Source organism: Alosa pseudoharengus, unplaced genomic scaffold (genome assembly GCF_046254945.1).
Source record: "Alosa pseudoharengus isolate Yale_2024_CS ecotype anadromous, Long Island Sound unplaced genomic scaffold, YU_APseudo_1.1 YU_APseudo_1.1_scf_5, whole genome shotgun sequence".
NCBI lineage: Eukaryota > Metazoa > Chordata > Actinopteri > Clupeiformes > Clupeidae > Alosa > Alosa pseudoharengus.
Window position 1 is genome coordinate 14,004,950 of NW_027468837.1, and position 21,473 is coordinate 14,026,422.

The following is a 21,473-nucleotide window of genomic DNA, read 5'->3' on the forward strand; positions in this document are numbered from 1 at the left end:
AATGGATTGCATGAATTCATTCAGACCCTTTTGTACAGTCCATTCTGCAATCTGCATCCTCCTCTATGGCAGGTCCTACTAGTTTTGGAAACACGCTAAAAATATATATATTGGTTTCTAACTTACAGAATTAATTCATTATTTTCAATAGATCTAATATATTCGAGTTATGATTCCTTCCAGCAGTTGAAAGAGATTGAAATGACTATTATTATTTGATAGGTTAGCTGTTTCTGGCCAAAACGGCTTACCATACGTCACACGGCAATACAAGATTATGTCATCAACCTGCGACGATATTAGATTTTCGGCTCACGGACGTGCGACGTTTTCATGGCCTGTGTCGACTTTATGGAATAACGTTCTACATTAGGTTAGTTACACATGTATTTCTTAAAACGTAATGTCACACTTATCAGAAGGAAGTACATGTGATATTTTAAGATACTGAACCAAAGAAGGACCGGTAATGTCAAACTTAACTGTCTAGCATCGTGGGGTTGGCTGTTAGATATACGTTACGGTTAACATTACCCGCCTTGAATTGCGACAGTTCTATGCACTATGAAAGTGCATATATATATATATATATATTAAGATAATAGCTTCGCTATGTTGCAGTATTGTGACATTTGAAATAGAGAATTAAAGTATTGTATTCGTTATATGCAGCTCATTACTATTATACGAACTTAGCAGATAGCTTGCAGTGTTGTTAGCTTGCCAACTAGCATAATCATGTTCCAGTATCAGAGAGCCAACTATTAGTTTGACATAACGTAGCAAACCGTCTTTTGTCGGATTTTTGCCCATGAATCTAAACTAACACGTGTATCCATGCTCTATGCAGCAACACCGCACAGCCCACCATGAGTTTATTTGGGACAACCGCCGGTTTTGGTACTGGAGGAACAAGTGTGTTTGGTAGTGCCACAACAGACACACATAATCCAATGAAGGTAACAGTATGTTTTTCATTTAATCATATATTTTATCTTACAATATAACTAAAATGTAGTAACTGACCGAATGCCTTTTTCTTTTCCGTGGCATATAATATGTTATCCAAAGGATGTAGAGGTGACGTCTCCACCTGATGACAGCATTAGCTGTCTGGCCTTTAGCCCCCCAACTCTCCCGGGAAATTTTCTCATTGGAGGCTCATGGGCCAACGATGTAAGTGTTGTCTGAAAATCCAAAGCTTTCGCCTCGTCCTTTGTTTTATTCTTTCACACAAACCTACTGTACGTCACAGACCACTTGGAGGTGCAAACCATAGACTGTATACATTCTATGGTGCAAACAATATCGGATTTTTGGTTGATTTGACCATCAGTCAACTTCAAAACAGACACTTTACTTTGGATAGACAATAGCAATACATCATAGGAGTGATTAACGTCAAAAAAATCTAGACTGGAGTAAGTCAACATTTGACACCTCCGATATGTTTAGTGTTCTAAAGATGTCAAATAGCCTGCTATATTTACCAAATTGATAGCCAAGGAGCCAGAAGTGAACACACATAGATGGCTATAAAAACGGTGCTTTCATTATACAACTAAACACCACAAGATACTTTTATAACCCTTGAGCCAGCTCCTTACTATGTCATCTCAGGGGCGATGCAGCGTTTGTTTGCACCTCCAACAGCATGTTGACAAAAATGTTAGCAGACATTACTTACACTTTAAAAGTCTTTGCAGAAGCAACCATGTATCTTTAAGGCACATAAAAAATATGGCCACTGTCATAAATATGTTCACTTGTTTTATGAAAACCTTTTCTCTCTCCCTCAGGTGCGGTGTTGGGAAGTGCAGGACAATGGCCAAACGGTGCCTAAAGCTCAGCAAATGCACACAGGTCCAGTGCTGGATGTCTGCTGGAGCGACGTATGTGAAAATGTGCACACCGCACACCATACACTATTGTTCCATTTCTAGAGGTCAACCGATTGATCGGCATCGACCATGTCCGGGTATATTAGGACGATTAACAGTCAGGCGCATCCGCAGACAGCCCAGTTTTGTTGTTGCTCTAGAACACGTGAGACGCACGCTGCCCCTTGTGTGAAATTACTGTCAGACCCCAGCCAGAACTTTTGGAGGAGTACAACAATGTTGTTCCTTGGAGAAAACGGCTTAACGGCATTCACACACACACACGCACACAGGCATGGAGCTGATCGGAACGATGGTGAAAAAAAAAACTCCTCCTTTCCTAGAGTTGATGCTGACAATGCCCCTTTTAATTTGAGAGAGGGAACTCTAGTAATTTGTTGATATGTCCAGCAACAAAGTGCAGATATATTAGTGCAGTTACCTTTCCTCTAGCATTGTTGGCATCGTATGGGTCTTCCCAGGCTACCTTGTTCTGTATGTTCTACGATGTCATTGCTTGTGGTTTGTGTCCTTGCATGTAGTACAACAAGGTTTTCTCTTTTTTGCGATCACTAGATCATGTCTATTAGGCTTGTAACAGTGTCTACCAACAAACATTATGTTAGACTGTAATATGCATGGACTAATGGAAGCATAGAATGACTTGAAGCTGAAGACAGCCTATACTAGAACATTATTAATCGTCAACCTGTTTCATTTATTCAGTTTATAGCCTACATGGTTTTAGTTTTAAGTAGCCTATGCTATATACCTGCAGTGAAGACATAAAATTTAGATTGAAGAAAGAGATCATACATGTTCAATAAATGCTGTTGTTAAGATACACAAAATTAATCAACTTAAGTTATTAGTGTTACATTTTATCCTGCAAATAGAGGGGAGAAAACGGGCAAATATCGGCCAAAACAAAATCGGCAGCATTGGCTGACCCTGATTTCTAAATATCAGCATCGGCCATAGAAAAAAACGGTCAACCTCTATCCATATCACTAGTCAGAATAATTTAATGTATCAATACATTTCTAATAAATTTTGAGATTAATTCTAGCACCTATAGGGAGCTGGTGAAATCAAGTATTCAAGAATACAAAGTATACAAAAATAATAATGGTAAAATAATCACACAAGTCATGACCCACCATCTCCTTAAACTTTGGATTTTTGGCAGACAGAAATGTTTAATATGGGGCATGGCTATAGTGAGTCTGAATACATGTAGACATAGATGACCACCTATGTTTAAAGAGACTATTAAATACACTTCTCACATGCCTAAGTTGGAAACTGCTCTTCTGTGTGATACAACAGCAGTGCTTACTTATGCAATGTTTAATTTTACAGGATGGGAGTAAAGTCTTCACTGCCTCATGTGACAAAACAGCCAAGATGTGGGATCTGAACAGCAACCAGGCCATGCAGATTGCACAGGTAAGACAGCACATATTTAATCAACAGGCTACTTGTGACCTAACTTCTGTAAGATGTTGATTTTTATTTTCCCATAAGACCTCTGTCTGATAGTCATATTTAATGATGCATCATAAAACGTTTATGGTCTTCCAAAACTAATTTTGCTCTTGTTTTAGCATGAGGGCCCAATTAAATCAATTCACTGGATAAAGGCTCCTAACTATAGCTGTATCATGACAGGAAGTTGGGACAAAACACTGAAGGTAAGACATAATTTATCTGGGATGGTTGCTTATAAAAACAAAATAATAAGAAAGGAAAAAATGAATAAGAAATAAATTTGATCTGAGGTACAGTTTTACCGGAAACATCATGTGATATGTGAGTGTGTGTGATAAGACTTTTACTCGCTCAAACCAAAATGCTACATTTCGAACTGTTTGAATTCAAATACCAAGTAAAATTAAAACTACAGTCTTCAAGCATGTTTTAATGAAAAAAGGACGTATTTGGATGGAGCAGTCTGTGTGGCAGTAAAAATATTTTTGTAGTTTCCTTGAATAGCTAATCTATCTCGCTCTCTCTTTCTCCGATCCCTTTTTCTTACTATGTTGGCAGTTTTGGGACACACGCTCCCCAAACCCCATGATGTCACTGCAGATGCCAGAGCGTAGCTATTGTGCCGACGTGGTGAGGAATGAAACTTTCCTCCAAAAAATGCTTCCATTCAAATGCACTCTTTTCACAATAGTAATTTATCTGTCATTCATCATCTGTCAATCCACTGAGCAATGAAAGAGAAAGAGAAGAAACCTCTGCCCTGTGTTAATGTGCTGTATTAGTTATTCATAGTATTTAGGAAAGATGTGACTGGTCTCTCCCCTATCTCAGGTGTATCCCATGGCGGTGGTTGCCACGGCAGAGAGAGGTCTGATTGTGTATCAGCTGGAGAATCAGCCATCAGAGTTCCGAAGAATAGATTCACCTCTGAAGCACCAGGTAAGCTCTGATCTATTTTCCACTCTGACCTGTATACAGTGATACAGTGTTTAATGTTGATGGGTGTTGTGTGAATTTAAAGAGATGTGAACAAAATACCCCTCTGCTTCAGTTATGTCATTTGTTGCCACATGCATTGCTTTATTGTTTCTAAATTTCAAATAATGAAGTTTAAATCATTTATTAGTTAATAATTATTTATGAAGTAATTTCGTAAATTTCTGTGCAGCATCGTTGTGTGGCCATCTTCAAGGACAAGCAGAACAAGCCTACAGGCTTTGCGCTCGGCAGCATTGAGGGACGGGTGGCTATTCATTACATAAATCCTCCAAATCCGTGAGTATTCATTAGTTTATTTTAATGGATTTAATTAAGTGTGGAGTCCGACAAATACACACTAAAGGATTGGTGCTAAATATTTTTTTCGTGTGCTGGCCTGTATTCTAGAGCCAAGGACAACTTCACCTTCAAGTGCCATAGATCCAATGGAACCAATACTGCCACTCCCCAGGATATCTACGCTGTAAGCCTTGCTATTCAGTATAGTTCAGTGTATTCGGTACACAGTAGACATTTTAGTCTCCATTGGTTGTTTTTTTTCCCCAGAGTACAGAGTCCTGTAACTAGAAAGAGGAATGACTTGTTCTACCAGAGAATCCTTGAGAATAGTAATACACATTCTCAGCAAAACAGTCGATTCTCTGACACAGCCTGTCATGCCAGAGACATGTAAATTGTAGGTTTTTGGTTATGGATCAGTGTCTCCGCTATTATCAGCGTTTTGATCCTGTTGTTTCTTTACCAGGTGAATGCTATAGCTTTTCATCCTGTCCATGGCACCTTGGCAACCGTGGGCTCAGATGGTCGGTTCAGCTTCTGGGACAAGGATGCCCGCACCAAGCTGAAGACCTCGGAACAGCTGGATCAGCCAATCACGGCCTGCTGCTTCAACAACAATGGAAATATCTTTGCCTACTCCTCCAGTTATGATTGGTCAAAGGTGCGACGCGATCTTAAAGTTAAAGTTAGTTGAAGTTTACTGGTATTTAGCAAAGCAACACAGACTCACAACCGTATGTTTGTGAATCCTTGGCTGATCGATTGTCAGGCAGTGACATTACCCCTTTTCCGTTACACATTATGTTAGTGATTTACGATGGAGCTTTCCAGTAAATCAGTGACTGCTGCACTGGCTTTTCATAGCTTCTTTGAATAGTTATGATTTTTAACCTGCCCTGTCTGTCTTACCCAGGGCCATGAGTACTACAATCCCCAGAAGAAGAACTACATCTTCCTGCGAAACGCTGCCGAGGAGTTGAAGCCTCGGAACAAGAAATGGTGAGAGCCAAGCAGCCATCGTGTCCATTACCCAGGAGACGGTGTCACCAGACAAGGCTGCCTGCCTTCTTTTGCGCCGACTTCTCTCTCTTTCTCAGGGACATGGGGACGCATGGCCAGGGCTCTTCTGCCCCACAAGCCCCTGGTGCAGTGCATGCTGGGAGGTGGGGTCAGGAATATTGGCTGTATTTGCTGTTCTTGAGGTGGGGTGGAGAGGGGGAGTTGCTTGTCATTTTATTCACTATTTATTTGTTTTAATTATTTATTAATTTAAATAAGTTGAATCAAAGAACAGCTGGATTCAGAATCCAGAGAGTGCTATGGCATTAAGCATGTCGTCAGCCTCGCCCAGAGTGGCAGATGGGACTTCCTGATGAAATAAGGGCTGTACTGCTTTAAAGTTAAAGTTGACTGGTATTTAACAGATGCTTTTATCCAAAACGACACAGACTCGCAACGGGGGGAATTCAAAACCCGGGTCGATCGATAGTCAGTCGGTGACGTTAACAGTTCCTCCATGCTCGCACTTTAGTTTGCACTGATGTCAGGGAGACAAGATGCTCTATGTAGCAGAGCTAGCATACTCGATTCCAGCAGTCTTAACTTTCACTCATGCTAGCGCTTATTGGAATTTCACTCACTCCTACTTAAAACTAAGATAATCAGGTATTCTACAGTGAAAAGAATGCAGTTTAATGAGATGCATTTATATTTTTTTAGGAAAATCTGTGTGTTTAAATACAGCTGGATGTTGCTGAAATTAACCAAAGGAGATTAAGAATCTAATGCAGATTGAATATTAAATGTCATGTTGACATTTGCGAAGTGAATCTACCTGTTGCTTGTGGGGGTGGTGGGGAGAAGCAAACAATAAACCTCCTTTAAAACTCAATGCTGAATGTTTGAATGACTGACTACTCCCCTCCATGTCTTTAGATTCGTCACGTCGGAAACTTCGAGGAGCGGCTTTAGTGTGTATATACAAGAGAGAACCCCCTTTTGGCTTACACCTGGACCAATGGCGAGACTTTGCGTACTGTGTATGGACCAATCAGAAGGGGCCAACCTGTCCTTGTGTGATGACCGCTTTGTGGCTACGGGCCACATGAGGGTAGCCGTTCTTTCTGTTGCTCATCATAATTGTTCATGGTAAAATCTGTCTTTTTATATTCATGTCTGCAGTTATTTTTTTTACATGGCTCCCCAGAGGATACACTGACTTGTTTTACCTTTTGCTTTACTGTCATTGCTTGGTGTAGCTCGATCTTGAAAATGTAAACTCAATAAATAATTCTCTCCAGGACTCTCCGGATTATGAATGTAGTTTTGTCTTTTCCAAGTGTGTCTAGAACTACTTGGTGCCAGTTGTGAGTACTTAACTGACTGAACAGTTGCACTAATAACTTGTAACAGTTGTGAGTACTTAACTGACTGTACTTAACAGTTGTACTAATAACTAACCGATAACTATATCCTGAAAAATGACTAAAAAAATGACTAATTTGTGGTGATGGCCATCATAAAACGCTAGCAAGCCTGGAAGACTTTGTCAGTCAGACAAATCCTCGCCACACCACTGTCGTTACAACAGTTGTCCATTAGGGGGAGGGCTTGTGCTTTATCTGGGCCTCACCTCAGTGGAACAAAGTATAACCTTCTCAAGCAAAGGTCGAGGATCAAAGCCAAGCCCACGGATCCCACAGGTGAGGCTGCGAGAGGCCTGCGGAAGTGTGAACGCGGGGATTCTATCAAAAGGATATGAATGACAAGCAGGAGGCGAGCAACAAAGGGCAAATGTGAGAAGACTGGAATCCTCACAGCAGAAGAGGTGTGAAAGTGGCCACTTTTTTATTATGGTCATTAGAGTGGCGCTTCGCTGTCAGGTACGGCCGGGGCCACTTAGCAGACGCCTTCAAAGAAGCCGAAAGGGCCTCCACACTGACGGAGACAAGACTGCCTGATGTGTGATTGGGGTCTCATCCACTTCTAAGTCTGGATGTCAGCCGTTTTAGATTTGACTCCCCCATCCCCTCCTCCCATGTCAACAAATAAAAAAGAAATGTGAGCATTGTACTAGGTCTGCGTACAATACTCCCATATACCAGAAAATACTATCTCACCTTTGAGGGGATATTTACCTTGGCTACCAACAGTAAAATGAATTTAAAGGCAGCAGAAGTGGTGACTGTTTATACAGTTACTGCTTGCCCTGGCATGTTCTCTGATTTGCTGCCATAAGCCTACTGTACATGTCCAACTGTTTATGCTTATTTAGCCTACAACAGAGGTTGTTCAACCATTTGATCAGAAACAGACTGATATCACCCATTATGAAGAAGACAATCTTTTTACATTTAAAGCTGCAATTCTCTACCAAATAGGTATACTGTAATATCTGAGCTTCACTTCAGAATTATATGTAGTAGGTCTTAGAAGTTTGCTTACTTAATAGTTTTTCTTTATTGCATTGCACACACAGTAACCCGACTGAGTTATTATGGGAATTGCATGCATAATTTGTGGTGACCAAGCTTCATTGCCAATTCAATGTGAACAAGGCCTACCTCAACCTCACAAATTGTCAGAGCAATACGCACGCCTAGTTTCAAGCCATGACACCACAACTCATTCGTTATCGGACAATCAGTAAGTCTATATTTACGATGTTTTCTCTGTTTAATAAACTGAAGGATAAGGCGGGCTAGTGGCGGGTTGAGGCAAGAAATATTCTTTTGTGCTGTTGTGTTGCCAAGATGTGGGTAACTAGGCGATAAGGAAGTGGTTTTACACATGGCAGTATTTCAGTTGGGCTTAAACTAGTGTCCAATATATTGCCTGTTGTCCCCAACAACAAATGTTTGCAAACTAAATAGACCTCACTGCATCATTCAACATTATGCTACACGTTGCAAATCTCTTGTAAAGGCATGTAATTTCATGTGTGTAAACCCACTGTGTTAGGCTACTATGTAATTAAATAAAAGCGTTTAATTAAAAACCGATCAAACAAATTTGCAGACCCTTACATAGTGCTGTTACTCATATGAATATCTTCTGTGGCGTTGAGCGCGCTTTCCAGAGTGGTCTACAGTCTAGCTCCTTTGTTTGATTAAGGACAAAAGCAGGTGCAAAAGATTTGGGGTGGGGACTTGGGAGGGACCACGTCGAAGTTACAGACAAGATCTGTTGTCATAGGCCAAAATGATGAGAAGGCGTGGTTTGCCACAGTTGGTATATAAATACCCGGAACTAACAAGTCGGTAGTTTCTCAATAGAAAGTGGTCTCCCGTGGACTTGACCGGTCCTGTACATTAGGCATGTGCCGCTTGGGATAAATACTAGAGGGACATCAGACTGGAGCTGAGACGCAGGGACAATCGAAGTGTTGCCAGTAATCGAAGTCATTGAAGTTGCGCAGCGCGGGTTGCTGTGTTCAGCTCGCTAACTGTTAACAGTTGGTTACCCCGTCGTCTCAGTTTTGTCATTTAACGTTATACGGAACAAATGCTTCTGCACCCATTTGTGAACGGCGCGCATGAAGTTATGCATCCAACAGCTATTCAGAAAGACACTACCTTCACGAAGATCTTTGTCGGTGGTTTGCCTTACCACACCAACGATGCCTCCCTCAGAAAGTACTTCGAGGCTTTCGGTGACATTGATGAGGCTGTGGTGATAACGGACAGACAGACGGGCAAATCCAGAGGATACGGCTTTGTAAGTATTTAGCATTGACTTCTCGATAACGCTACTTGACTCGTGTAAGAGTGAGGGAATGTTAATGCGCGAATGCTCCAATCTATTTTATGTAGTTTTCTTTGGAACTTTTAAAGACATTTCCATCAGTTGGTGACGACCATTAGCCCATCTATAATCTCATCAAGTCATGTAAATTACGGACATTCTATCACCTCGGACAATGTGTCTGGGGTGGTGGTCACATACATATATCGATTAAAAACACCCAGATTGCAATAACCGCTTATAACCTCTTGTTTTATGAAATGCTTTTATTAAAAACTGACTTTGTCAGATATGTATTATTTATCTTCGATGTAGGAGAAGTATGAAGGAGAGAAGGATGTATTTACATTAGACGTCTGTCACCTAGTTAGACTGCGTCTTGCCAGAAGAATCTCTTAAAATCATGTCGACTGTATCTCTCACGCGACACGAAAGAGCTGCAAAGCATCTGTCTGTAAAAGCAGCATTTTCCTTGATGCAACTCAAAGCAGCAAATGCCATGACGATGATTTCTTTTCCCACACGCAGACAGTATTTTCTTTGTAACTCGACGACTAGTTGTACGAGTGGAGATAAGCTGATTGTATATTACATATGCTGCCCCCACCATCCACCCAGTCTTGTTTGGGGGGGGGGGGGGGGGGGGGTACACGTTCTGGAAGAGCTCTGGAGTAGTGGAGGGTCACGCTCGCATGAACTTGTGGGCTCTCCTTGCTTTTTATGGTGATATTTGAATTGGGGGGAGGGGGTGAAGGCAAAGGATAAGAGCACTCAGCCCTTAAAGTGGTATTTATGTAGTCATAACCGTCATGTAAGTAGGCATCATGTCTTTCTCCAAAGATGGACTGACACACATGCATGAGCAGGGGTCAAAGGTCTCCCTTTCAGGGCAGACCCTAGTTCCTCATCAGTTCCCTTCCCCCTTCCATCACCTGGCACTGCCATGAGGAGACTTACAGTTCAACCCAACCACATGGATTTGCAAAAGCTCATCCTTGAACACCCCCCCCCCCCCCCGCCCCCCATGGAGTTCTAAGATTATTTAGAGATTTAAAATGGCAAAACTGTCCTATCAGCAGTCCTAAACACATGCTTGAGATGCATTGGAAACGCGGGCACTCTCCCAGTTCCTTCTCCAAGTATTATTGGTGTACATAGGATAAAAGAAATAACTCGACCCACACACAGACAGGGACCAAGGTAATTATGCAAATATTTATGAGGGAGTCTGTGAGCGAGCCTTTCATAGTAGCACCACAGGAACTGAAGCCAAAGAAGGGATGGAAAAGAAACACTCTCGTGGAAACGTGTGTTTGTGTGTGTGTTAGTGTGTGTGTGTGCGCGCACGCGTGTGTGTGAGACCAAGCTGTAAGACAATACGTGGGGTGCTGAGAGAGTGAGAGGAACAGCCCTAGTTCCGCCACTAACGGCTAACCCAGCGCACCGTCTGGTGTTTCTGGTCTAACAGGCTCCGAGATATGTGGGTGCGTGTTTCTGGGATTGTGGTGGTCCATGTCATGCTAGAGAAAATCTACAACACAGAAACCTAGATATAATGATCCATTTCCTTGTAGACTGCTTGTAGATATAATGATCCCTTTCCTTGTAGACTGCTTGTAGAGGATTTGTACTTGTAGGACAAATAATGGAGCTATATGGGGCACATGGTCATGCTTTCTAAGGATATGTATGTTTTCATAACATAAGTAGGAATGTGTTTGTTATCTGCAGAATATATCTAGGTCAACAGTCAGTCTTGAAGAATAGTTGTTTACCAAAATCATTAATGACTTTGACTTTCTCCACTATGTACCACTAACCAAAGTGCTTCTTTGTTCATGTGGTTTTAAGGCAACCATGAGTGAATTTGCCTGTGATTTGGGGGTGGGGAGATGGCAGGGTGGTCTACCACTTATTTACTAAGAATGGACTAACAGGGATTTGTCCATAAAGTTAGAGTGGATGTTATCGTTTCAACATGTGCCTTTTGTTTGTCCCAGGTGACCATGACAGACAGGGGGGCGGCAGACCGCGCCTGCAAAGACCCCAACCCCATCATTGATGGGAGGAAGGCCAACGTTAATCTAGCCTACCTCGGTGCCAAGCCCCGCAGTATGCAGACAGGTAAATAAAGAGCAGCACCACACAGACCGTAACTGTCGCATAAAAATAACACTGCCGTAACAATAACAGTCACATTAACAATAACACAACCAATCATGGATACCGCAGAGGGTCTCGCACACTCAGCCCAGTGTCTTTATTCTTTTCTAGCTCTTTGTTTTCACCTTCCCTCACCACTATCCTCCAGCTGCGTGGTACTGCTCGCGTTTGTGTATTTACAACCACTTCCACACCCGTTAAACACAAAGAGCCGATAATATCCAGACCTCCTCACGTAAAGATCTTTGCATTTATACACAGCGTTTCCTCCTCTTGCTGTCAAAATCCCCAGCACCATTTCTACACACCAGTAGGTTTTAACATGTCAGCAGTACTCTCTAAGAGCCTGTTTTTCTAAACCGCGTAATTATCTCTGAAGCTCATCTGGTGATGGCATTGGCTTTACTGTGGTCCACCGCTCATAGAGGGAAATTAAGTGGTCGTGGGGGGGGGGGGTCTTCTATATTAATTTGCAAGTTATCAGCATGCCTTTGGAGGCACTGGCATTTATTTTGACATGCCATGTAACACAGCATCTCCTTAGCTGTCCACAGCATGTTTATGAACTGCCCTCTTTGTCATTTTGTGTATCCGTCAGGTATCTCTCTTGGTGTGCAGCCAATTCACCCCGCACTGATCCAAAGGCAGTATGGGTAAGTCAATGCTGAAACGCCACACAGAATACTAAGTCCTTAACCAAAGATCCTTTAGCAGGGGAGTTCAACATTCTAACAGATTCAGTTCTGCAGCAATGAAAGGTTCGATAATTCCATGTTTAACTCCGAGCCTTATAGATAGATAGATCTATACTTGAACTCATTGAACCCAGATATTCTTTATAATGTGCAATTTCCAACATTCCTGTCACACCGGTAGAACACTGTCAGAAGGGTTAATATCTTCACTTTTTATCCCATCAGGCTGTCTTTAGGGTTGCTGTTACTTCGCCACACACAATAACTCACCGTCAAGACCTTCTGTTTAGAAAGACATGGCTAGGTCATGCCCACGTCCATTGTGATGCGTCTTTGTTTCTCTTTGTTGCAAGCGTTGCGGTCAGTATCACAGTTCAGTGTTTCTTGCCTCCTCTAGCTCCCCCTCTCCTGTCAGCTTGGTCTTTGGGTGTCTGTATAGATAATGTGGTGATCTGTGAGGGGACATAGACTCAGCCCAGTGGGGGGGGGGACTTTAGATTAGTACTCGGGGCAAAAGTCTGGAAATGACCCCTACTCTCGGTCTTTGCTGGAGTAGAGCCACGTGGACTGCAGCTGCCGGCAATGTTTTTGCTCTGCCCTCCCCGGTGGATGTCAGAGACTCATTCCTTCACTGTGAGGCTGAATGCAGCACCGGAACTCTGACCTCGAGTGGAGGCCACACCAAGGACTGTGCTCGCTCGGTCTCCGTCGGGGAGTCTGTGCGCTTGAAGAGGTGCTCGAAGTCACTGGCGCTTGGGCTCTGCTGTCGTGAACTCTGCTGTCCTTACCCTTAAACCCACGTTATTGCCACGAGGCGAGAAGTCTCAGACGGTGTTGGTTTACTCACCATGGCAACAGACTGTGTGGCTGTTGTCTGTTCTGGGGAGGCCGTGTTCGCTTGAGGAGGGGAGGGTTGGGTGGGGGGGGGGGGGGGGGGTGTTCTTTTCAACCTTGTCTCACTTGTGAGATCGTTTCTGCTGTGCTCTGTTACTAGAGTTTCTCCATTAAGCACAGAGCAGGTTGCCATGGTGACAAGGCGGAGCGATGTCAAGTGACACCTGCCGTCTGTCACGTACATGTTTGTGCGTGTGTGTGTGTTCGTACATTTGCATCTGACAGGTGCTAGCTCTTATTCCCTCAATTACACCCTTCATACAAGTTTAAGCCCAATACCCCCCTCTCCCCAAACACACGCACACACACACAAACGCACACACTCTCTCTGTCCCCCTGTACTGACTGAGAACACCTGTCTTTCTCCCTCAGGGGCTATAGACAGTGGGAGCTCAGGGACTTTTATGTGTACTGTGCAGTTGTGGTGTGTTTATATGTGTGAGCTCTGAGCTTCCTCACTCTTTGCCCCTGGGCGGCTCGGTGGCGGGTTTGATGGCTGCGCGTGACTGGCCTTGTGGGGTTCGGCCGGCTCGCTGCTCACAGCTCGGTGGCAGCAAGGCTGTGCTCAGCGGATCACACGGGAATGGGGCACCAGGGGTCACGTAGACCGAGCCTAGAAGTTACAGCTGGTGTGTGTGTGTGTGTGTGTGTGTGTGTGTGTGTGTGTGTGTGTGTGTGTGTGTGTGTGTGTGTGTGTGTGTGTGTGTGTGTGTGTGTGTGTGTGTGTGTGTGTGTGTGTGTGTGTGTGTGTGTGTGTGTGTGTGTGTGTGTGTGTGTGTGTGTGTGTGTGTGTGTGTGTGTGTGTGTGTGTGTGTGTGTTGTTCACATTAATAGTCCCGGTTCCTCAAACGTCCCATTTTATCCAGCATTTTTCACAACACTCACTTTCACATTTTGTTTTTTTTTTCTTTTTTTAGTGAAGGAGTTCAATCCTTTTTTTTTTTTTGTTCTTTTTTCTTTTGTGGGATCAGATTCTGAGGCATTGTCAGGGAGTGATTAGACAGAGGGATTGAAAGTTGACACCTTGGTGAGACAGGAGGGGTGCTTAGGGGGCACAGAGACAGAGGGGTGAGGGGGGTGGTAGACAGAAGGGGGGGGGGGTTGAGGAATCCAGAAGGTGGGTGGGGATGGTGCGGATCAGAAACCTCACTCCTCAGGACTAATTGGGTAAAATCTACCACTGCCTTTGTCAGCGCACCACGTTTTCATATTTGAAACCGAAAGTACCCACCACACCACACCCCTCCTCCCTTTTTTGTGATAATAAGCTTAATAACCACCGGCTTAATTGTGTGCTTTTGTCACCTCTCGACTAAATTAGACGTGTGGGTGTGTGTGTGTGGGGGGGGGGGGGGTAGTAGTAGAGAGAGGTAGAGGTTGTTAGGGTGGTGTGATGAATGTGCTAGATGCTGTCTTCTGTCCAATTGGCATGCCTGGTACCCGTTGGCCGTCAGCAAAAAGTCACACGACCTTGTGACCTTTGTCTCTCTCTTTTTCTCTTCTCTTCTCTTCCTCTCTCTCTCTGTGTTTTAGTGGCCCAAGGAGATGTTTTGTCTCTTTCCCTCTTGTTGCCTGTTTCTCCTGTGTTAATACATCATTTCACAAGATAACATAACCAACAATGGAGATGTTTACTTGGGCGAATTTTAAAGAGATGACTTCACAGGTTAAAATGCCAGTGGTCAGACTCGATCTGCTCAATGCATTTGTCTCTGAAACTTCCTCCAGACCGACCTGCAGTTTCCTCATGTTCTCTTTTGATTTCATATCAGTTTCAGTTCAGCTACAATGAGCAAGCTTGGTTACAATTCACTCAAAACAGTCATCTGTTGCAAGTTTCTCTTTCATTTCATTTTGCGTGGCTTTTTCTCAGGCCTGTTCCGGAGGCAGCATTTAGCCACAGCGTAGCCGTTCTCATACTTCCCCCTGCCCACTGTGGTTTATTATTAGCTCTGCAGAGGTGCTGTCTGTGGAGCATCCACTGCTGCAGTAATACACGGTTGAATATCCTCCTTTAAATACCTCTGTTACAGTGCACATGACTGCTTTGGTGTGGGCGAATGTTTGTTTGTGTGTGTGTCTGTGTGTGTGTGTGTGTGTGTCAGAGGCCTCTCAGCTGCTGTATTTGTCAGTGGTAGGGGGATGTCAGAAGCCCGAGCCTTATTTCAGATCGAGTCGGGTGGATGTTTCAGGCTTCTGAATTCATCGTGTTCACCCAGCTTCCTCTACACTCAAATGCTTTGTTCTTGCAGTAGATCACTGAACCACACTGAACAGCCTGGCCTCCCCCCCACTCCACTACCACCGCCCTCCCCCTAGATGAGGGAGAGGAGCTGTTTACTCTCAGGGCAGGGTGGCCTTCCTCTGTGATGGACTGTTCTGTTCAGTGCCCACTGACTGAGACTGTGTACCATGGCTAGGGGTCTGTGTCTGTGTGTGTCTGTGTGTGTGTAAGAGTGTGAGCCAAGAAGAGCAAGACTTGTGTTTGCTCAGGGTATTTGTATGTGTACGCGTGTGTGTGTGCGCGTGTGTGAGCATGCATGTGCAAGAGCGCACACAAAAACGTCCTTGACCGTGTTGTCGCCCATGCCTGGTTGGCTGTGAGCTTAAACAAAGCTGTTACTGCCTTCTTTTTCCCCCACGAGCCAAAGGACTAAAGAGGAGCTTGTGTGGGCGCCTCAGACCACAAAGCTTGTCTTTTTATTGTGTGTGTGTGTGTGTGTGTGTGTGTGTGTGTGTGCACGCGTGCTAGTGAGCGTGCGTGTGTGTTTGTATGTGTGCGTGCTAATGTATTTTCTTCTGTTATCTGATACCCCATTGATGCTGACTATCCAAACTCAGTGTCTGTGCTAACCACCACTGTCCACCATCCCTCTCCTCTTGGTTGCTCCCTACCCTCCTAGCTGAAGGCCTGAACCAGGGCGGGGGAGAGTGAAGACACTGGAGGTCCAGGCAGCGTTTGGGGCCTTGTTTGGAGGTCCCCAACAGTGGAAGGGCACAGGATGTGACCGCCTCCACCCCTCCTCCTCCACCACCACCTCACTCCCCCCTCTAAAGGTGCCAGTGATGGCTTGAGAGTGCAGTGCAGTGTGCTTTTGACAAACTGAAGTGCCTTATCGTGTTTCTGTGTGTGTGTGTGTGACTGTAATCTGACGTGGAGAGTGTCACGATGATTTTAAACGACTGCCGTCTCGTGTGCTTCTGGCATGGTTTTTGGTTTGCAGTGGGGGAGTGTGGTGGTGTGGTTTGTTTTAAAAGTTTGGCCATTTGGGGGCGGGGGGGGGGGGGGTTGTGTGTCTGAATATATAAATATATATGTATGTAGTATGTGTATATATATGTGTGTGTGTGCGCGTGTGCAAGGCTGGGTGTCGGTGGATATGTTACACATGTCCCCTCACACACCCTTTCCTGTGTCAAAGCGAGTGGAGGTGTGCTGTGACTTCACTGTCTCGTCTTGTCTCTTACTGTCTCGTCTCGCTTGCTGCTCACCCCGCTGTCTGAGTCGACTCTACGACCCCCCACCCCCACCCCCACCCCATCCCACCCCCCAACTCCCCTGAGGACATTGGGAGGTCATCTTTTGTTGCTTCAAACAAAAACAAAAATAATAATAATAATTAAGGTCATTTCTTTTCACTGACTGGAAAAAAATGACTGGGTAGTTTGTCTTCCTCTTAAGGACAATGGCATTAGGTGACACTGTTGGAATTGAAACACTGGTGGAAATTTCCTTTCTAAAAAGAAAAGAAGACCAAAGAAGAAAGTGTGAGATTGTTCCAACAGTCATGTCTGCCTCTTCCTGTGTGGCAAAGGCTATGGTCATTGTTCTGTGTGTGTGTGTGTGTGTGTCTCTGTGTGTGTGAGTTGGTGTGTGTAACAGTGTGGCTTTAAACTGTATTTACCTGGTTCATCATATTTACCGCCGAGTTGCTGAGGGGGTTGGTTGAGAGCCTGTCACCTCTGTGGTCCTACTGCCCATCATAAATCCCCCCCTATAAGCCCCCCTGACTGCAAAGGAAAAGACCACAGTCGCCACTGTTAAGTCAACAGTAAACTATGGCAGCTGAAGGTGACTACCTCTAGCTCTAAGTGTGAAATGTGTGTGTGCCAGTGAGTGGCAGCTGTTAAAACACTTGCGGGTGTCTGGTGGAGAAGAGCTGCCTGAACCGGCTGTCTCCTTCCTCCACCCCCACCCCACACCACTCCACCTACTCCACTCCACCCAGGCCCAAGCTCAGGCCTTAACAGGACCTGTTGTTTTCCCCACCCTCTGCTTCAGTCACATTCATCCCTCTCTCCCTCCCTCCCTCCCCACTTTGTTCTGCTGGTCTGGTGATGGGTGGGTGGTGTGGCATCTGGCTTGCGTCTCACTGTTGAATCTGCAGGCCCAGAGAAGCGTCCAAGAGAGCGCGAGCTCCCAGATCTCTGCCAGATTAGTAGTGTTGTTCTTGTCCCCCCTGTGAGGAATGCGCCTGTGGTGTATTCGACGAGTCTAACGCCTTTGTCATTCTCTCTCTCTCTCTCTGTCCCTGTCTCTCTGTGTCTCTCTGTCTCTCTCTCTCTGTTTCTGTTTCTCCTTCTGCAGGCTGGCCCAGCACTACGTCTACCCTCAGGCCTACATGCAGCCCAGCCTGGTGCTCCCCTCACAGGTGGCTTCCAGCGTAACTCCCCAGTACCTGGACTACAGCGCTGCGTACGCCCAGTACGCCCAGGCCGCCTTCGAGCAGTACCCGTACTCTGCCTCGCCAGGCTTCGTCGGGTACACCTACGCTACCAGCCCCACCTCCTCAGGCCCGGCCCCCGCCACTGCAACCCCAACCCCTGGAGCCCTCCACCAGAGCCTGCAGGGTGCTGCACCCCAGGCTCCCCAGGCCTTCATCCAGTACGCCCCCCAGCAACACGTGCAGCCGGACCGCATGCAGTGAGCGGAGCGCCAGACCCACAACCGCACACTGCCCCCACACACAGGGAGGAGAGAGATAGAGAGAGAGATGGAGTGAGAGAAGGAGGAGGGTGGGGAGGGGTGTTGTCTCTGGGGTGTAGGGTTGTGGTTTAGGATGAACATTTGCACTATAACATCAGGATGGAGCCTAGCAGAGGGGAAGATGGTTACTATAGAGACCACAGCACCACATGGTCTTTTTCAGAAGGGCTTCCAAAGAAAAAACAAAAAAAGAAACTCACTTTTCCCCCTTTTCATCGCTATTATTATTATTATTATTATTATTATTATTATCGTTATTATGTTATTCAAAAGTCATTGTCGTCAAGGTTATCCTTATTGTATTAATGTCTATATATGTTAAGTATCAAATGTTCTAATTTTTTTTATATATATATATATATATATATATATATATATATATATATATATATAAATATATAAAATGTAATTTTCAATCAATGTGAACCTCACATTTGTGTTATTGGATGAGAACGGAGGCAGGACTGGCTGTCCAAACTCCAGCTGTGGTCCAGTGAGGCCCCTCGGACGCCAGCATGTGAACACTCCCCTCCCTGCTAGGTTGTGGCCGCATCAGCTGCTGGATAGAGCGTGTTAAGAGGCGAAAGAACGACAGAAGGAAAAAGAGGGAGCTGGGAACGGGTGTTGGGTGTGCTGAACCTGAAAGCTGCAACTCCAGCCCTCATCCACCTCACAGGACTGAGGCGTTCCCCCTCACTACTCCCGCGTGGATAATGTTTGGACAAAACAAGAACACTCTTAGATTTTTTTTTTCTTATTCTCTTCCCCATCCTGCTTGTTCTTCGTCTCTTGTCTTCTCCCATTCTGGAGATTTTACTGAGGACAACACAACTACATTGAGACTTCTAGAACAAGAACTTGTTGAGTATACAGACACCAGACTGACTACCTTTTTTTAACATAAAGCGGCCTTAAAAATGAAACTCCTTTAAAACTTTTTTTCCCCCTTCCTTTTTTAAACGCTTATTTTAAACAACCTTACTCCTTTTCTCACTAACCTAATATTTATGTTGGACACATTCGTCTTTTTTATGTATTCTGAGAGGATGTAGATTATCTCAGTACGATCTGAACACAGGGATTACGGGTGAAGGCTCAGGAGCATTTGGGATTAACGTGATGTAAAGGTAGCTGACACTGAGATGCCTGTGTATTTTGTAAAACTGTTAATCCAAAATGATTGTGAAAAGTTTTTTTTTTTTCTTGAAAAGGACATTCGTGTACAGCATTTCCAAGATGTTGCCACATGTGAGTGCATTTGCAGTATTTATGTCTATTTAAGGAAGAAAACCTGTGGATTATGTTTTTTTTTTTTTTTTTTTTTTTTATCCAGGCTTCTAAGCAGGTGCATAGACTGCAGTAAATGTTGCCTCCATTCAAGGAATGAGTGTATATCCAGATCATTGGACCCCCTCAACCCCACCCACCTTCTGACATCCTATTCATGTTTAAAATATTATTATTATTTTTTTCAAATTCCCTCACACCATTTTTGAACTTTTGTACACTTGCTTTTTCTCGAGTCTACTGATTTGCATGTATGCCCAAGTAGAAGGTGTCCAGTGGCTCACATGCGACTACACAGAGGAACGTGTTGGTAGAGTAAATTTCAGCATCTGCGAATAAGCCATACCAAGAAAGTCTTGGAAATAAAGAATTTGTGTATAATAAACATAACTGAGTTTTTTTTTTGATCATTGGTTGTGTGGTTTATGCACAAGCACTGGGTTTGCCGTTCTGGGTTCTGGGCTACTGTATAATCAAATGTAAGCAACACACAGCAGTTATCAAGATGAAGCTGAAACCCATATGTGATCTTGTGGCCTCTATCTGTCTGTTGTCGTGACTGGGCCTCTGTAAGACAGCCGTAAACTCTGGTGAATGAGTTCAGTTCATTCTTGTCTTTGCTTAGCGTTCCTTGTTATCTGGATAGCGTGTGTGTCTGGGGTCAGGGCAATGGGGCCCTGTGGTTATCAGGCTTCAACAGTACCACCTGCCAGGGGCACTCGGTGTTTCCCAGCCCAGGGCAGCATGCGCCGTTGCTGGGTAGAGGAAGTTTGGGGAGGGGCCCTGGGGGGGTCAGCTCGTGCACATGTTGCTGGCTGTGAGTTTCTGTAGGTTGTGTTTGTACCCCTACCCACACTTCTGACAACCTTTTTTCTCTCAATCTGATTTCTTTTCACTTTGACTCGGGTTACCATATATGTCAAGCACACTGTGTTAACATCTACTCCATTTGTTTACTGTTCATACATGGGTATGTCCATGCTGGTTGGCAGGGACGTTTTTAAACAAGATGGCTTCCTGTTGTTTATTTCCATGTATCTGAAAGCACCGAAGTGTTGGCAACGCTGCAATTAGTCTGTTCCCTGGAATTACAGCCTTAAATAAATGCTACTTGGACACAAGAGGCCTGCTGCCTTTGGAGTACAATACAAATGAATTTGCTGTTTAAGAAATTGAGCGAGCTGTTGTGTTGCCTGAGGTGGTGAAGCCAGAGAGTGGGCGTACTACTGGGCTAAATACTTGTCAGGGTATTTATTTAAATATATACAGCCCATGCTCAGGCTTGCATCATATAGAGTAGTATTCTGATATTGCGGAATTAGTTAATACCTTAAAAAAAATCCTCCACCCTTTCCCCTTGTTTTGCATTTCCTGTATTTATTTGGCACACATGCACCCACAAATAGCCTAGAAATCTAGACGCACCTAGGATGGCCCGCCAGGCTAACCCACAAACACTATAGCTGTGATGCCTCCTCAATAACTTCTTTATATTTCCCAACCAATTTTCTCAGTTATGCCTTTTTCACACATTAATGATCATTTTCTAATACCACAGTTAAATGAGGCAGTCAGAGAGTAGTATTCAATCAGGAAACAAGGTTTATTCTTTACAGTAATGAGCATCAAGGCCAGAGTAAGGTTTCACCCATATCTTTAATTGAGGGGAAACAATATAAAGTAATACAAAGTAAAAAAAGGGAGTCAATCAACAGCCTCAACCATGAAGAATATGAGACTCCTACTCTGACCAGACTGAGAGGGCAGAAATTAGCAGCATAATAGTTTCCCTCTGACCTTGCACATGTCTTCAGGAAACATTAGGAAAACAAATCATTCTGCTTGAAGGACACAGACTTGCTGTTTGAACCAAGTTCTAATTAGGAGACACACATGAATTTAAGATGTGCAAAAAAAGTGAAGAACTAGAAGTACTAGAAAAATAATAATTATGATTCACAACTCCCTCAGAGAGCTCTTCCTCCCACGTTCTTCTCCTTCTCTCGTCTGTAACGGCCCCCATTTCTCCTTGTCACACACGCACTGACGGAAGGG

The 21,473-nt window shown here is 44.3% G+C and overlaps 2 protein-coding genes across 3 annotated transcripts; both read left to right on the plus strand.

Moving 5' to 3' along the window:
- Positions 1-287: 287 nt before the first annotated feature.
- On the plus strand, positions 288-6,951 carry rae1 (ribonucleic acid export 1). 2 transcript variants are annotated; one of them, XM_076268306.1, is made up of 13 exons: positions 288-373; positions 851-959; positions 1,072-1,176; positions 1,800-1,892; positions 3,243-3,329; positions 3,488-3,574; positions 3,930-4,001; positions 4,203-4,310; positions 4,540-4,646; positions 4,758-4,833; positions 5,116-5,310; positions 5,563-5,648; positions 6,585-6,951. In XM_076268306.1, coding segments are annotated over exons 2-13 (1,107 nt in total). In that variant the 5' UTR covers positions 288-373; positions 851-869; the 3' UTR covers positions 6,586-6,951. The 2 variants fall into 2 exon arrangements, with proteins under 2 accessions (XP_076124421.1, XP_076124420.1); XM_076268305.1 differs by lacking the exon at positions 6,585-6,951 and having other exon boundaries at positions 5,563-5,652.
- Positions 6,952-8,929: 1,978 nt separating this feature from the next.
- On the plus strand, positions 8,930-18,460 carry LOC143103667 (RNA-binding protein 38-like). The gene is made up of 4 exons (XM_076267427.1): positions 8,930-9,365; positions 11,393-11,516; positions 12,154-12,208; positions 17,733-18,460. The coding sequence occupies exons 1-4, from the start codon at positions 9,153-9,155 to the stop codon at positions 18,070-18,072; spliced, it is 732 nt and encodes a 243-aa protein (XP_076123542.1). The 5' UTR covers positions 8,930-9,152; the 3' UTR covers positions 18,073-18,460.
- Positions 18,461-21,473: the final 3,013 nt, after the last annotated feature.

Excerpts from the sequence above, each read along its gene's own strand:
- rae1 (XM_076268305.1), top strand. The coding sequence starts at position 870 with ATGAGTTTATTTGGGACAACCGCCGGTTTTGGTACTGGAGGAACAAGT. Across the intron at positions 4,647-4,757 it reads TACATAAATCCTCCAAATCC|AGCCAAGGACAACTTCACCT; the intron begins GTGAGTATTCAT and ends CCTGTATTCTAG. Across the intron at positions 4,834-5,115 it reads CTCCCCAGGATATCTACGCT|GTGAATGCTATAGCTTTTCA; the intron begins GTAAGCCTTGCT and ends TTTCTTTACCAG.
- LOC143103667 (XM_076267427.1), top strand. The coding sequence starts at position 9,153 with ATGCTTCTGCACCCATTTGTGAACGGCGCGCATGAAGTTATGCATCCA. Across the intron at positions 9,366-11,392 it reads AATCCAGAGGATACGGCTTT|GTGACCATGACAGACAGGGG; the intron begins GTAAGTATTTAG and ends TGTTTGTCCCAG. Across the intron at positions 11,517-12,153 it reads GCCCCGCAGTATGCAGACAG|GTATCTCTCTTGGTGTGCAG; the intron begins GTAAATAAAGAG and ends TGTATCCGTCAG.